The sequence below is a fragment of the Rhinopithecus bieti genome, unplaced genomic scaffold (genome assembly GCF_001698545.2).
Source record: "Rhinopithecus bieti isolate Rb0 unplaced genomic scaffold, ASM169854v2 scaffold_47707, whole genome shotgun sequence".
NCBI lineage: Eukaryota > Metazoa > Chordata > Mammalia > Primates > Cercopithecidae > Rhinopithecus > Rhinopithecus bieti.
Window position 1 is genome coordinate 1,045,908 of NW_016819117.1, and position 15,938 is coordinate 1,061,845.

The 15,938-nt window shown below is 50.7% G+C and overlaps 1 protein-coding gene across 5 annotated transcripts in view; it reads right to left on the minus strand.

Annotated features, from left to right (window-relative positions):
• IFT140 (intraflagellar transport 140) overlaps positions 1 to 15,938 on the minus strand; it is a 113,163-nt gene that overhangs the window by 69,402 nt on the left and 27,823 nt on the right. For all 5 annotated transcript variants that reach the window (XM_017858307.1, XM_017858301.1, XM_017858302.1 and 2 more), the window contains 3 exons: positions 15,464 to 15,536; positions 12,895 to 12,986; positions 2,238 to 2,365 (listed from right to left, as the gene is read on the minus strand). In XM_017858307.1, the coding sequence (XP_017713796.1) occupies positions 2,238 to 2,365; positions 12,895 to 12,986; positions 15,464 to 15,536 (293 nt within the window). The remainder of the gene's footprint in view (positions 1 to 2,237; positions 2,366 to 12,894; positions 12,987 to 15,463; positions 15,537 to 15,938) is intronic.

The following is a 15,938-nucleotide window of genomic DNA, read 5'->3' on the forward strand; positions in this document are numbered from 1 at the left end:
TCCCTCCCCCTTCCCTTCCTTTCCTTTCCTTCCTTCTCTCCTTTCTTCCTTTTTCCCTCCCCTCTGCTTCCCTCCCCTTCCTTTTCTGTCTCTCTCTCTCTCTCTCTCTCTCTCTCTCTCTCTCTCTGAGACAGGGTCTCACTCTGTCGCCCAGGATGTAGTGCAGTGGTGTGATCTTGGCTCACTGCAGCCTTGACCTCCTGGGCTCAAGTGATCCTCCTGCCTCAGCCACCCAAGTAACTGGTACTACAGATGTAAGCCACCATGCCTGGTTAATTTTTTTTTTTTTTTTTTTTAGAAAATGGGTTTCACCATGCTGCCCAGACTGGTCTTGAACTCCTGGGCCTAAGCAACCCACCTCTCTCAGCCTCCCAATGTGCTGGGACTTGCAGGATGAAACGGGCCCCCAGAAAAAAGAAAGAAAGAAAGAAAGAAAATGCTGGGACTACAGGCATGAGCCACTGAGTCTGGCCTGCTTTATTTATTTTGTTGCTCCAATTATTCCAGCTTTGGCTATTAGGACCTCTTTTGGTGGGTTCTGTGTCTCTGTGACCCCCCACCCTGCCATCTTTATGAAGCTTTTTGGTTTGCTTTGTTTTTAGCACTTCTTCACTTTCAGGCAGCACAGATGCTGCCAGCTCCTTCATACATTTCCTGCCCTGGTCCTAGAGTCAGCATCTCTCCAAGGTTCCATAGCTCCTTTATTGGAGGATGGTGGTAGAAACCAAGGTCTGGGCACCCGGTGTGGCTTCTGGGACAGCGTGGTTGCTTCTAGGCCCTCTCAGCTGACAGAGCGAGGAAATATGTGTGTACCAATGGGTGCATCAACATAGACCTGCGATTCTGTGTATGGAGTCATCCCTACCTACGTGAAGCCAGGCATTTGTTCATACTGACACCTCTACCTCTGACCTACTCTCCCAGGGCTTACTCTCGTCCCTCCCCTTGCTAATCTGTAACTCCCACTCCCGCTGTGCGATGCCAGGCTCCTGCCATCTACCCTCCATTTGTTCAACTGTCCAATCCCAGTGCACACGCATTACAGGATCAGCACTGCTCATCGCAACCCCTGTGGGGAGCAGGATTCTCAACTAGAGAGCCGAGCTCCTGGGCAGCTCCTTTGGCCTCAGTGCTGGCCAGGGCCTCCCTCACTCCCAGAGTCACTCAGGTCAGCACTTTTCCCCCATACCCTTTAGTGAAGCTGTTTCATACATTTGTTGTTGTTTTTTTTTTTTTTTTTTGAGATGGAGTCTTGCTGTTGCCCAAACTGGAGTGCAGTGGCCGGATCTCAGCTCACTGCAAGCTCCGCCTCCCGGGTTCACGCCATTCTCCTGCCTCAGCCTCCCGAGTAGCTGGGACTACAGGCGCCCACCACCTCGCCCGGCTAGTTTTTTGTATTTTAGTAGAGACGGGGTTTCACTGTGTTAGCCAGGATGGTCTCGATCTCCTGACCTCGTGATCCGCCCATCTCGGCCTCTCAAAGTGCTGGGATTACAGGCTTGAGCCACCGCGCCCGGCCTCATACATTTGTTAACACAGTCAGACTGTTTTGTTACCTTCTGTGTTCCATCCTGGGGTCCTCTAACATTTTAAGTGATTTTTTTTTGAGACAGGGTCTCTCTGTGGTCCAGGCTGGAGTGCAGTGGCACAACCAGGGCTCACTGCAGCCTCAGTCTCCACGGCTCAAGCAATCCTCCCACCTCAGTCTCACAAGTAGGTGGGACTACAGGTACGTGCCCCCATGCCCAGCTAATTTTTAAAAGTTTTTGTAGAGACAGAGTTTCACTATGTTGCCCAGGTTGGTCTCAAATTCCTGGGCTCAAGCAATCTTCTCGCCTTGGCCTCCCTAAGTGCTGGGAATACAGGTGTGAGCCACCCTGCCCAGCCTGAATGATTTTTTAAACATTTGCATACATTAAGGTTCACACTTTGCACCATAAAGTGCTATGATTTCCAACAAATGTACAATGTCATGTACTCATCATATAGAAGCTTCCCCACCCCCACCACTCCCCATGCTTCAAATAGTCAAGCCTCCCCTCCCCCACACGGCTCCACCACCAGGCAAAGGCTAGGAACTGAGCCCCAACATGAGGCATTCCAGAGCACGAGTGGCATGTCGGTGTTGAAATGGGCACCTACGGAGTCTTTTGGCTTCTAACTCACTTTCTACCCATCACACTGTCTCCTGACTGATTAAAAACATGTTCCCACTTCTACATGAAAAAAAAGTTTACCTTCGGGAAAGATCAAAGCTTTTAAAGTGAGCCAAGTCTGTCCCTACAACCAGGAAATTCCCACAGACGTCCAAGAAGCATGGGTTCCCCTCAGTCTCCGAGAAAAGGAGGAGTTGTTTGACAGTCCCCTGAGGAAAAGAAAGGAACAAGAAATGGATGTATTTCATGTTTGTTACTGAACATTGTTCACAGATAACCTGTACACTCCACTCACGCACTCACTCAGTGTTTACTGATGGCTCAGAGTATGCGCAGCAGTCTGCTAGATTGTAGTGCTGCAGGGGAAGGACGGGGCCCTGTCCTCAGGAGAGCTCTGGCGCCTACAGTCTAGAGGGGAAAACAGACAGCAGAGAGTTGACAAATAAATATACATGTAATCTCACTTGAGTGAGTGCCATGTAGGTAAAGAACGGGATCTTAGGAAAGTGCCAGGCATGGAGAGAGGGCGAATACCATCCACTGGGGAGTTCCGCAGGGCCCTGTCTGTGGAGGCGTCATGTGAAAGCCCCAGGAATACTTCTTATGTTGTGCCATGTGAGTGGTTACCCTGGGGTGAGGAGGTAGATGAGAGGAAGGATGCTAGTTACATCCTGGGAACGTCCCGCCCGGGAAAAGCCCCTGCACTGTACACTTAGGCACGACACACCCACTCTTTCTGTGTGTGTGGATATTTCAGTAAAATGTTTAAGAAGTCAACCAGGTGGGCAGAGGCCACAGGGGTGTTCCTGCAGGCTGAGGGGAAGAGTGAGATTTCATTCTAAGTGAAACTGGAAGACTGCAGGGTTTTGAGCTGGGAAGTGATTTCGTATCATTTATATTTTCAAAGAATCACCTTGGCCTTTCCAGCATATTAGAAAGCACGCCCCACAGTCGGCATGTTAGAAAGCACACCACACAGGCCAGGTGTGGTGGCTCAAACCTGTAATCTCAGCATCATGAGGTCAGGAGATCGAGACCATCCGGGCTAACACGGTGAAACCCCGTCTCTACTAAAAATACAAAAAATTAGCCGGGTGTGGTGGTGTGTGCCTATAGTCCCAGCTACTTGGGAGGCTGAGGCAGGAGAATGGCGTGAACCCGGGAGATGGAGCTTGCAGTGAGCAGAGATTGCACCACTGCACTCCAGCCTGGGTGACAGAGCCAGACTCCATCTCAAAAAAAAAAAAAAAAAGACAGCATATGCCCCACAGTCGCCCCACAGTCATGCTGGAGCAGACCTCATGCTTTGTGGTACGTCTTTTAGGGAATAAACCTTAGTCCTCTGAGTTTTAAAGTGAAGCTCTTAGCTCAATTCAGCCAATGCCCAGTGAATGCCTACACCCTGCCCAGCAGTGGGTTTGGGGCAGAGCATCACAAGTGAGTGGCACATCCCTGGGGTGCTCCACATGGGGGCAGCGAGTCAGATGCGAATGGCTGAATGCATCCTGGGGCCAAGACAGGCAGCAGAGAAGGCACAGATCTAGTGCATGGGAGCTGCACAGAGTCTGAGTGGCAAGGCAGGCTGGAAGGTGGGCAGAGCTGCAGGAGAACTTAGTGGGCACGGAACTCTCAACACAGACTCCAAAAGCCAGCAAAGGGGCAGGAGCCTGCACAGTGTGTTTAGGAAACTGAGGGTGAGGGATGGATGGCTGGAGTCAGGGAGGGAATATTCCACGCTGAGGAAGCTCACTTCATTTTGATGTATCCAGTGGGAGCCTAATAAATGCTTATGGAATGAGCAAGTGGCTGCTTGAACACAGGATAAAAAAGAGAGCAGGGAGGCGGGGCATGGTGGCTTACGCCTGTAATCCCAGCACTTTGGGAGGCCGAGGTGGGCGGATCACCTGAGGTCAGGAGTTTGAGACCAGCCTGACCAACATGGAGAAACTCCATCTCTACTAAAAATACAAAATTAGCTGGGCATGGTAGCGCATGCCTGTAATCTCAGCTACTTGGGAGGCTGAGGCAGGAGAATCACTAGAACCTGGGAGGCATAGGTTGCTGTGAGCAGAGATCACGCCATTGCACTCCAGCCTGGGCCACAGGAGCGAAACTCCATCTCAAAAAAAAAAAAAGAGAGAGCAGGGGGAGTGGACTAGCTGATGGGGCCAGGGCTGACGCTATTAACGATGACACAGGGCACTGGAGGCTCCTCGGTGAGCTTACTTCCTGCCCGTCCCTTACCTGCTGGGCCCTGGGTTCAGATCTGAGCTCACCTCTTTTACATTCTTCAGCTAACATCTCTATGTCAATAAGTTCCCAACTCCCAAAGTACTGGCTTCAGGGCACTGACCCAGCTTCTGACCTCCAGAGCTTGTATTTCCAACTGTCTCTTGGATACCCCAAGGGCTCTCCAAGGCACCTGGAACTGGCATCCTGCCCTGCCCCCTATTCTGGCTCTGCCTCTGGAGTTCCTGTCTTAAAGGTGCCACGACAAAACCAATCTCCCAGGTTAGAAAAGTCAGAACATCCTCAGTTCTCCACTCTCTGTAGCCACCCACCATGCAACTGGTCATCCCCTCATAACACCCATGGTGCCGCTCCACTCCAGCTCTGCTGCTGGCTACTGCCTGGGGCCAGGCCGAGCTGCTCTCCTGCAGTGTCTCCCACAGCCTCACTCTTCTCCACCCTTAACCTCGGCTCCCCACTACGCTGGCACAGAGGTTACTTTCTAGCGAGAAAATGATGCAAAGTCAAGAAAATAAGTCAAAATTGGGGAAATGAAAGAACTGTTATCAGAGGAAGGTAAGTCCTTTTCAGGGATCAGGCCCCCAGAGACCTCAAATGAGGCAGCAGCCATGCCCTGCTCTCCCCCTGAGCTGTGTTCATCTCTGGAAACTGCCTGCTGCCACCACAGGTAGCTGAGAACTAACCTAACAGGCTGCCGCAGACAACACACACACCAGTGCTCAGTCCACTGCTACCAATCAATGGTATTTCTATCAACCAAAGAGGATTCCCAACCAACAACCTGACATCAGCCTGAGCCCGCTCCCTCTTCTTGGCCTTTAAAAACCTGCCTGGAACAAAGGTGACTTGGAGTCCAGACCCAGTGTTCCTCGGGGCTGAGTTTTCTGGGCAGCTGCCTGTATCCTGGCTCAGGTAGACTACTTACTTACTTACTTATTTTTGAGACAGGGTCTCACTCTGTTGCCCAGGCTGGAGTGTAGTCGTACAATCACAGCTCACTACAACCTCAACCTCCCCAGGCTCAGGTAATTATCCCACCTAAGCCTCTGAAGTAGCTGGGACCATAGGTTTGCCACCATGCCTGGCTAATATTTTTGTATTTTTTTGTAGAGACGAGGTCTCACTATGTTGCCCAGGCTGGTCTGGAACTCCTGGGCTCAAGCAATCCTCCCACCTGGGCCTCCCAAAGTGCTGGGATTACCGTCATGAGTCACCATGCCCGGGCAAGTAGACTGTTTAAATCACAAAGTGCTGGGATTACCGTCATGAGCCACCGTGCCCGGCGAAGTAGACTGTTTAAATCACATTTTGTGCTTCAGCCTCTTTCTTTTTGGTCAACAAAATGTACCCTATCACTCCTGGCTTCAACCTCACCTGCCTTCAGGGTGAGGGTCCAGGTGACCAGCCCTCCTGCCTCCCTTCCCACCTCCCACCACCACTGGTCCCACATACCACCCCCTTCCATGGCACTTGACCTTTGCATGGGAGGCCCCTCAGGTCCTCTGTGGGGCAGACGTGACTCCCTGAAACACACACAGGGCTGGAGCCCTGAAGTTCTGGCCTAGGAAGCTGTCCTTTTAAGGACTGGAAGTTCCTAAGTGCCTGCAGTCACTGCATCCCTGACACCAACACTAACAGCAGCCATGCATCTACGTCCTGAGGAGGGATAGTGTCCTGGAAGGACATGCTGGGTGTCCAACAAGGGTCGTGAGGGATCACTAACCCACCCTTACTCACGCCAGCACCACCTTACTAGTTACAACTAACACATACTCCTTTTGTAACTTAATACATTAATGGCCATGCATGATGGTTCACACCTGTAATCCCAACACTTCAGGAGGCTGACGTAGGAGGGTCACTTGAGCTCAGTTCAAGGACAGCCTGGGCAACATAGTGAGACCCCATGTCTACAAAAATATAATAATAATAACAATAACAAAATTAGCCAGGCATAGTGATTGGCACCTGTGGTCCCAGCTACTTGGGAGGTTGAGGCAGGAGGATGAATTGAGCCTAGGGGTGTGAGGCTGCAAGCGAGCTATGATGGCACCACTGCACTCTAGCTTGGGCGACAGGATGAGATCTTATCTGTAAAAAAATAAATAAAAATGAAAATAAAAAAATTAGCCAGGCATGGTGGCGCACACCTGTGGTCCCATGCTCAGGAGGCTGAGGTGGGAGGATCGCTTGAGCCCAGGAGGTCAAGATTGCAGTGAGCTATGATTGTCACTGCAATGCAGCCTGGGCAACAAAGTGAGACCCTATTTTTGAAAAGAAACGAAAAGGAAAGAAAAGAAAAAATTAACAGAGGAATAAAAGGACCCAACTCCATGGCAGCCGTCGTTAGGCATCTTCCCAACTCTCAGTGGGCCCCGTTATAGGACTTCTCAGTGGGCCCACTGTTATTTCCCATCATGCCACTGGCCTCTCCCAGCAGGCCATTCACCCTTTTCCCATCATGCCACTGGCCCTCTCACTGGCTTTCTCCCAGCAGGCCATTTACCCTTTCCCATCATGCCACTGGCCCTTTCACCGCAGGCCACTGGCGCCCGCACAGCCCCACATCTGGAGGTCTTTTCTTGGCAAACACAGGTCTTGAATAACACAGGTCTGATTTTCAACGGTCCACTTCCATGCACTTTTTTTTTTTTCAATAAAGATATTTAAAGGCCAGGCGTGGTGGCTCACGCCTGTAATCCCAGCACTTTGGGAGGCCGAGGCGGGTGGATCACCCGAGGTCAGGAGTTTGAGACCAGTCTGACCAATATGGTGAAACCCCATCTTGACTAAAAATACAAAAATTGGCGAGGTATGGTGGTACACGACTGTAATCTCAGCTACTCGGGAGGCTGAGACAGGAGAACTGCTGGAACCTGGGCGGTGGAGGTTGCAGTGAGCCAAGATCATGCCACTGCACTCCGGTCCACGCAACACAGTGAGACTCTGTCTTAAAATAAATAATAATAAAAAAAGGGCCGGGTACTGTGGCTCACACCTGTAATCCCAGCACTTTGGGAGGCCAAGGCGGGTGGATCATGAGGTCAGGAGATCGAGACCATCCTGCCTAACACGGTGAAACCCTATCTCTACTAACAAAATACAAAAAATTAACAGGTGTGGTGGCGGGCACCTATAGTCCCAGCTACTCGGGAGGCTGAGGCAGGAGAATGGCGTGAAGCCGGGAGGCGGAGCTTGCAGTGAGCCGAGATCGCGCCACTGGACTCCAGCCTGGGCAACAGAGTGAGACTGCATCTCAAACAACAAAAAAAAGATATTTAACATTTTTTTTGAGATTTGTAACAATTTGAGAAAACTCAGATAAACCATGTAGCCTAGAAAGAAAAAAAAAATTAACAGATACGTCATGAATGCATAAAATATAGGTAGATACTAGTCTTTTATCAGTCACGTCCATAAAGTATACACAAATCTGCACACAATTCCAGAGTTGGCACCCTGTGCAGCTGTGTGAAGTGTAAACCAACAGAAAGATGCGGTATGCAACCATAGCAATCATAACCACACGCAGGGAACTGTGGCGCACATTGTGCTACTCTAGTCATTTCACAGCCGCCTCCTGTTCCCACTGTGCTGAATTTCACTCGAGTGTTGCGAGGATCCCCTTAAAATGCTGTGCAGTGCTAATCACCTCTGAGTGGGCATCTCCTCTTTCCAGTAAAATGCACATCACAGTAAAGAGTGACCTCTCACAGTTCTAGAGGATTTTTCATGTGTTTACTGCAATACTGTAAACACTGATTAACCCTAGGGAGACCCATGTGAAATGCCACCAGTGATGCTGGAAGTGCTCCCAAGAAGCAAGGGAAAGCCGTGACATTACAAGAGAATGTAGAATTGCTTGATACGGACAATAGATTCAGGTCTGCAGATGTGGACGCCACCTGTGGATGCCACCATTTTAGAAAGATGATTCATCCTGTAGACTTAGGGTATTGATAAACACAGTACAGTACTGTGAATGTATTTCTCTTCCTCATGATTTCTTAGTAACATTTTCTTTCCTCCAGGTTACTTTACTGTAGAATATAGTATGTAATACATAGAACATATGAAATAGGTGTTAGTCGACTCTTCATGTTATTGGTAAGGCTTCCAGTCAATGGCAGCCTGCGAGTACTGAAGTTCTGGGGGAGTCAACAGTTACATGTGGATTTTCAGCTGCTCAGGTGGTTACCGCCCCCACCCCTGCCTTGTTCAAGGGTCGTCTTTGCAGCTGCCTCTCATCTGTCCTTAAGAACACAGCCTTGCCAGGTGTGGTGGCTCAGGCCTGTAATCCCAGCACTTTGGGAGGCTGAGGGGGGTGGATCACCTGAGGTCAGGAGTTCAAGACTAGGCTGACCAACATGGTGAAACCCCGTCTCTATCAAAAATACAAAAAACTAGCCGGGCATGGTGGCGGGCGCCTGCAATCCCAGCTACTAGGGAGGTTGAGGCAGGAGAATTGCATGAGCCCCAGAGGCAGAGGCTGCAGTGAGCTGAGATCGTGCCATTGCACTCCAGCCTGGGCAAAAAGAGCAAAACTCCAACTTAAAAAAAAAAAAAAAGCCTTGCTCTACCTCCCTTTACATCCACAACAGATGCCCACATGCAACAGGAGGAGTCAGAGGGGCATAGGTAAAAAGATGGAGGGGTGGGCAGGGATGGCAGTGACAAAGGTGTGCTTGCTCTGGGCTTGGGATGCCCAGAAGGCTCTCGACTACTCCCTTCCAGCTTTACTGCCTCCCCTCGGACCCAACAGGCTGCAGGAAAACATGTGGTGTCGGCAGCTCCCTCTGCCCGTACTTCTCTCCCAGCTGACACCACAGCCATGTGGCTTCTCCCACATCTTCCCTCCACCTGATTCAGACAGAAGTCCCCCACAGAGGGGCCCACCCGCTTCCGTCTTCTCCTTGGCACTTATTGCTGACTTGTCTCCCGTCCGGATGCCAATGAGAATTGACAATCCATGATGGGAGCACATGAGCACCACGTGAGGTACAAGGACAGGAATGTGGCCGCCCCAGGCAATCAGACGCTGGGTCCCAAGAAGGAACCTGGAGATGGATAAAAATCACAAAGGTAGCTAAAATCAGGCTTGTGACAAAAGTCCTCAACCTGGCCACAGAACCTTGCTGCACACAGTGCGCTGAACGGTGCCCTTCCCAAAGATTTGTCCACTCAGACCTGTAGTCCCAGATGCTTGCAGGGCTGAGGCAGAAGGATCACTTGAGCCAGGAGTTCAAGTCCGGCCTGGGCAACAGTGAGATCCTGTCCCTTAAAAAAAAAAAAGTTATGGCCGGGCGCGGTGGCTCATGCCTGTAATCCCAGCACTTTGTGAAGCAAAGACGGGCAGATCATGAGGTCAGGAGTTCAAGACCAGCCTGGCCAATATGGTGAAACCCCATCTCTACTAAAAGAAATACAAAAAATTAGCTGGGAGGCGGCGCGGTGGCTCAACCTGTAATCCCCAGCACTTTGGAGGCCGAGACGGGCGATTGACGAGGTCAGGAGATCGAGACCATCCTGGCTAACACGGTGAAACCCCGTCTCTACTAAAATACAAAAACTAGCCGGCAAGTGGCGGGCGCCTGTAGTCCCAAGTACTCGGGAGGCTGAGCAGGAGAATGGCGTAAACCCCGGGAGGCGGAGCTTGCGTGAGCTGAGATCACGGCCAATGCAACTCCAGTTCCGGCGACAGAGCGAGACTCGCCTCAAAAAAAAAAAAAAAATTAGCTGGCATGGTGGCGGGTGCCTGTAATTCCCAGCTACTTGGGAGCTGAGGCAAAAGAATTGCTTGAACCCTGGAGGTCGTAGGTTGCAGTGAGCCAAGATCACGCCACTGCACTCCAGCCTGGTGATAGAGCAAGATTTTGTCTCAAAAAAAAAAAAAGATATGTCTATTTGAATGTGTGAATATGAACTTTATTTGGAAAATGGGGTATTTGCAGTTAAGGATCGTTGAGATGAGATCATTCTGGTTCAGGATGAGAGCTAAATCCAGTGACAAGTACCATAAGAAAAAATAAGACACAGAAGAGAAGACACAGACATGGGGAATCAGCACCGTGAGCACAGGGCAAGCCTGGAGCGAGTGCGTTCACAGAGGGTCCCTTCACAATGCAGGGCTGTGAGGGGCCACCACCTTGCCCGCGAAAACCTCATGACACTTTTTTTTTTTTGAGACAAGGTCTTGCTCCATTGCCCAGGCTGGAGTAAGGTGCAATCATAGCTCACCCGAAGCCTTGACTGCCTCAGGCTCAGCCACCCTCCTGCCTCAGTCTCCTGAGTAGCTGCACACAGGTGTGCACCAACCACCACCCGGCAAATATTTTTTGTTGTTCTTTAAGAATGTTTCATGTGGCCCAGGCTGGTCTCAATCCCTGGGTTCAAAGTGGATCCTCCAACCTTGGCCTCCCCAAAGTGCTCAGATTACAGATGTGATCACTGCACTCGGCCCTTAGTATAACTTTTAAACTTTTCCCCAAAACATAACTACCTAACAGCCTGCTGTTGACAGAGACTTAGCACAATGTTAAGCAGTTAACACATAGTATATGTTCTATGTATTAATACTGTTTCTCACAATAAGTCACCTAGAGAAAGGAAAATCTTATTAATGAAAATAGTAAGGGCCGGGCGCGGTGGCTCAAGTCCTGTAATCCCAGCACTTGGAGGGCCGAGACGGTGATCAAGCGAGGTCAGGAGATCGAGACCCTCCTGGCTAACAAGTGAAACCCCGTCTCTACTAAAAAATACAAGAAAATAGCCGGGTGTTGGTGGCGGAGCGCCTGTAGTCCCCAGCTACTCGGGAGCTTGAGGCAGGAGAGATGTGCGTGAACCCGGGAGGCGGAGCTTGCCAGTGAGCCGAGATCCTGCCCACTGAGACTCCGTCTCCAAAAAAAAAAAAAAAAAAAAAAAAAAAAAGAAAATAGTAAGGAAGGGAAAATATGTTTACTATTTATGAGTGGAAGTGGGTCATTATCCAGCTCTTCATCCTCATCATCTTCACACTGAACAGGCAGAGGAGTTGTTGTTGATCTTGGTGTCTCGGGGTGGCAGAGCCAGAAGAAATCTGCATCTAAGTGGCCCCTACAGTTCAGACTTTGTGGTTCAAGGTCAAGTGCACAAGCCAAGGAACAGCAAAGCCCGCCAGCGCCACCTCATGCTGGAAGAGGCAGGGGCAGGTTCTCCCTCAGAGCCTCCAGAAGGCATCAGTCTGGACAGCACCAGCATGGCAGACTTCTGGCTTCCAGAACTGTGACAGAATAAATGTCTGTGTCGGAAGCCCCTGGGTTTGTGGTAATTTGTTCAGGCAGCCACAGGTAATCAACACACCATGTCTGCCCCCAGGTTCTAGCTAGTGTGTGTGAGATGCAGACAGGGCAGTGGGTGCCTGACTCTACTCAGAAGGGAACCTCTTGGCCAGGTGTGGTGGCTCATGCCTGTAATCCCAGCACTTTGGGAGGCCGAGGCGGGTGGATCACGAGCTCATGAGTTCGAGATCAGCCTGGCCAACATGGTGAAACCCCATTTCTACTAAAAATACAAAATTAGCCGGGTGTGGTGGCACACACCTGTAGTCCCAGCTACTCGGGAGTCTGAGGCAGGAGAATCGCTTGTACCTGGGAGGCGGAGGTTACAGTGAGCCAAGATCAAGCCACTGCACTCCAGCCTGGGAGACAGAGTGAGGCTCCATCTCAAAAAAAAAAAAAAAGGGAACCTCTTGGAGGTCGCCCTGGCCCTCCCACAAGACACATGCAGGGGACAGCTTGGTTAAGGACATTATGTCCTGAACTGGAGCCACCCAGCCAGCTGCTGGGGTGTACCCTAAGCCCTGCAAGGATTTATTTTCTTTTCATAGCCCCATGTACTTGAAGTCCTGCAAAGTCATCTTTTCACAGGCAAAAGTCCCTTGCCCTGTCTCCCGATTTCTGAAGTGACAGCCATACATTGAACAGCTGTCCCAGGATCCATTTTTACCATCAAGCACCTGACACGGGAAATCCAATCCAGCAAGGTGATATGGTTTGGCTCCGTGTCCCCATGCAAATCTCACGATGAATTTTATCTCCTGTGTTGGAGGTGGGGCCTGGGGGGAGGCGACCTGGATCAGGGGGGTGGTTTCTCACCATCCCTAGTGCTGTTTTGTGATAGAGATCTGACGAGATCTGCTGTTCAGTGTGTGGCCGCCCCCCCTTCGCCCTCTCGTCCTCCTGCTCCGGCTGTGTAGGAGGCGCTGCTTCCCCTTGGCCTCCCACCACGACTGTAAGCTTCCCGAGCCCCCAGGCCTGCTTCCTGTAGAGCCTGCAGGAATGGGAGTCAACATAGCCTCTGTTCTGTATAAATTACCCGTCTCAGGTAGTTCTTTACACAGTGTGAGAACAGACTCATAAACTAGGTGAAATCAGTAAACAGGCTTCGGCTCCATTGAGAGGAAGGATTTTAAACTCTGCTCTGGTTTTCTTGCCGTGGAGCAGCAACTTACCTGCCAGGTTCGAACTTGAACTCGGTTTGACTCCACCGTATAAACGCTTTCTTCATGCATTGCTAACACGGGCGTCTCACATAAGAAGGTCCCTAAAATGAAAAACGAACATCAGGAAGGAGGTCCTCATCCGCCAGACTTGCCGGGAGTTTCAGGAGCATTCCCACACATGGTCCCCAATTAATCTTGGTCTCACCACAGCTTCATAGGGGTGTGCTATCTGCACCTCGCAGATGAAGAAAATGAGGCTCTGAGGCACAGGGAACTGTCCACGGCCATGGCCACAGCTAGCAGCGGCAGCACGTGCAGGCCCTGGGCTGACGTGGAGACTCCATACCGGGCTCTGGGCTCCCTGCCCTGCACCCCTCCCATCTGGCAGCTCGTGCTCCCAGAAGCACAGCATCTATGACAACACACCCATTCAATCAAGTGTTTGCACATTTTAGGTGGAACTTTGGTGGCCACAAGCCCTGGTTCCTGGACCTAACTATTAGGGTTGGTGCAAAAGTGATTTTTGCCATTAACCACAATTACTTTTGCACCAACATAATAGATAAGAATCTAGAGGCCGGGCGCGGTGGCTTACACCTGTAATCCCAGCACTTTGGGAGGCTGAAGCAGGTGGATCACTTGAGGTCAGGAGTTTGAGACCAGCCTGGCCAACCTTGTGAAATGCTGTCTCTACTAAAAATATAAAAATTGGCCAGATGTTGTGGTGCATGCCTGTAATCCCACCTACTTGGGAGGCTGAGGCATCAGAATTGCTTGAGCCCAGAAGGCAGAGGCTGCAGTGAGCCACCATCACACCACTGCACTCCAGCCTGGGTGACAGAGGAAGACTCCTGTCTCAAAAAAAATCTTGTTAGGGAGATGATAATATACACAAAACAGAAAATATCCCAGCACCTGCTGTGTTGGTTCTACTGGAGGAAAGAAGAAGTTCACCCTTGCTCCTAGGGAGTCTACAGAGGAGAGGAGATGTGAAGTGTCAGTATAATTCAGGACAGAGTGTGAAAAATGTTATGAGAGAACTTTAGGCAACAAAGTGTTAGCGGAGAAAAGATCTGAGGGAGAGGCGGAAACTAGTGAAGGACGTGCCTGGAGAGGCGGGGATGTTCAAAAAACGAGGGCGCAACCGCCCTGGGAATGGCATGACATGAGGCCTGCTGTGTGGGCAGGTGGCTGAGGGGCAGGGTTGGTGAAGGTGATAACTGTGGAAGGCGAGGAGCTGAGGAGCACATCCTGGTGGCTGGGCCACTGCAGTGGCCTGGGAAACGTTCCCTGAAGACGTCAGGTCCTGCTCCCTGGCACCTGTGAATATTACTTTATATGGCAGAAGATGGTAAGGTCTTGGGATGCGGAGATTATACTGGGTTATCCAGGTGGGCCCTAAATATAGTCACCAGTGTCCCTGTAAGAGGGAGGGAGGCAGATTTCAGACCAGGGGCAATGTGACCACAGAGACAGAGACGGGAGGTTTATGACCACAAGACAAAGACTGCTGGCAGCCACCAGAAGCTGAAACAGGTTCTCCCCTGGGACTGCAGAGGAAGCGTGGCTCTGCTGACGCGGTTACTTCTGCCCAGTGAAACTGATTTGGGACCTCTGGCCTCCAGAACCACGGGAGAATACATTTCTCACATCTCTGTGGTCTGAAGCCACCAAGTTTGTGGTCCTTTGCTACAGCCATCCCAGGAAACTCCCATAGACGTGCTAAGAGAGCAGGAAGAAAACAATGGCCAAGGCCGGGCACAGTGGCTCACGCCTGTAATCCCAGCACTTTGGGAGGCTGAGGTGGGCAAATCACCTGAGGTCAGGAGTTTGAGAACAGCCTGGCCAACATGGTGAAACTCTGTCTCTACTGAAATATAAAAATTAGCCGGGCGTGGTGGCGCACGCCTGTAATCCCAGCACTTTGGGAGGCTGAGGCGGGCAGATCACCTGAGGTCAGGAGTTTGAGAACAGCCTGGCCAACATGGTGAAACTCTGTCTCTACTGAAATATAAAAATTAGCCGGGCGTGGTGGCGCACGCCTGTAATCCCGGCTACTGGGGAGGTGAGGCAGGAGAATTGCTTGAGTCCGGGAGGCGGAGGTTGCAGTAAGATGAGATCATGCCACTGCACTGCAGCCTGGGCAACGATGGCCAAACTAACTGCAGAGAGCTGCACAGACCTTGGGGATCTAGAAGGGTGTTTGAGATTAATGAAGCATCTCTGAAGAGCCACCTTGAAGTTTCAGGCAGAGGCTGGCCTTGGGTCAAGACACCACAGGTCTCACGGCTGTGCATGGTCTGGAAACATTTCAGAAGATGGTAGGCAGCCACCCCCTCCCTGGAAGGAACCCCACAAAAGCGTTGTGGCTGTTTACACCCACACAGCAGGCGCCAGGATGCACTGACAATACCGGGCCCGAGCTGCAGCCCTGGCTCTGGAAACGCAGGCACAGGCACGAGGGTCTCCCCAGCCCCTATGCTAGCCCTCAGCTGCACCACAGTGGCCCTTCTCATTAAGCAGGGAGAAAATAAAGCCAGGTAGTGGGAGTGCCTCTGTTGGGGTGAAAATAAGCCACCTGCACTCCGCATCGCAGCTCCAGAAAGTTCGAAGATCGCCACCTGCCTTCCGTTCCAGACTGCGACAGCATCCTGAAAAGAAACATGGACATTCAAGGCAAAGGGCAGGAAAAGTGAGGTGCAGACTGCACACCCCACGGCGCACTTCCAAAGCCTCCTTCTCCTCCTCTAAACATTTCTGAACGCTGCTGCTCCATCACCCTAAGACTATGAGATCACTGGGTCCTCTGTGAACATGGGTTAAGGCTGTTTTCTGCGTTATATAAAATATCCCTGGGTATTTTATTATAATCATTATTATTATTATTTTCTTTTTTTTTTTAATGTTTGGGGAATGGCAAAGAAAGCATCCCTCTCTTTCCTTTATTTATTTTTTAAATTTATTTTTTAACTTAATTTTTTTAAAATTTATAAGGGTACATGGCAGGTGTGTGTGTGTGTGTGTGTGTGTGTGTGTATATATATATATATATA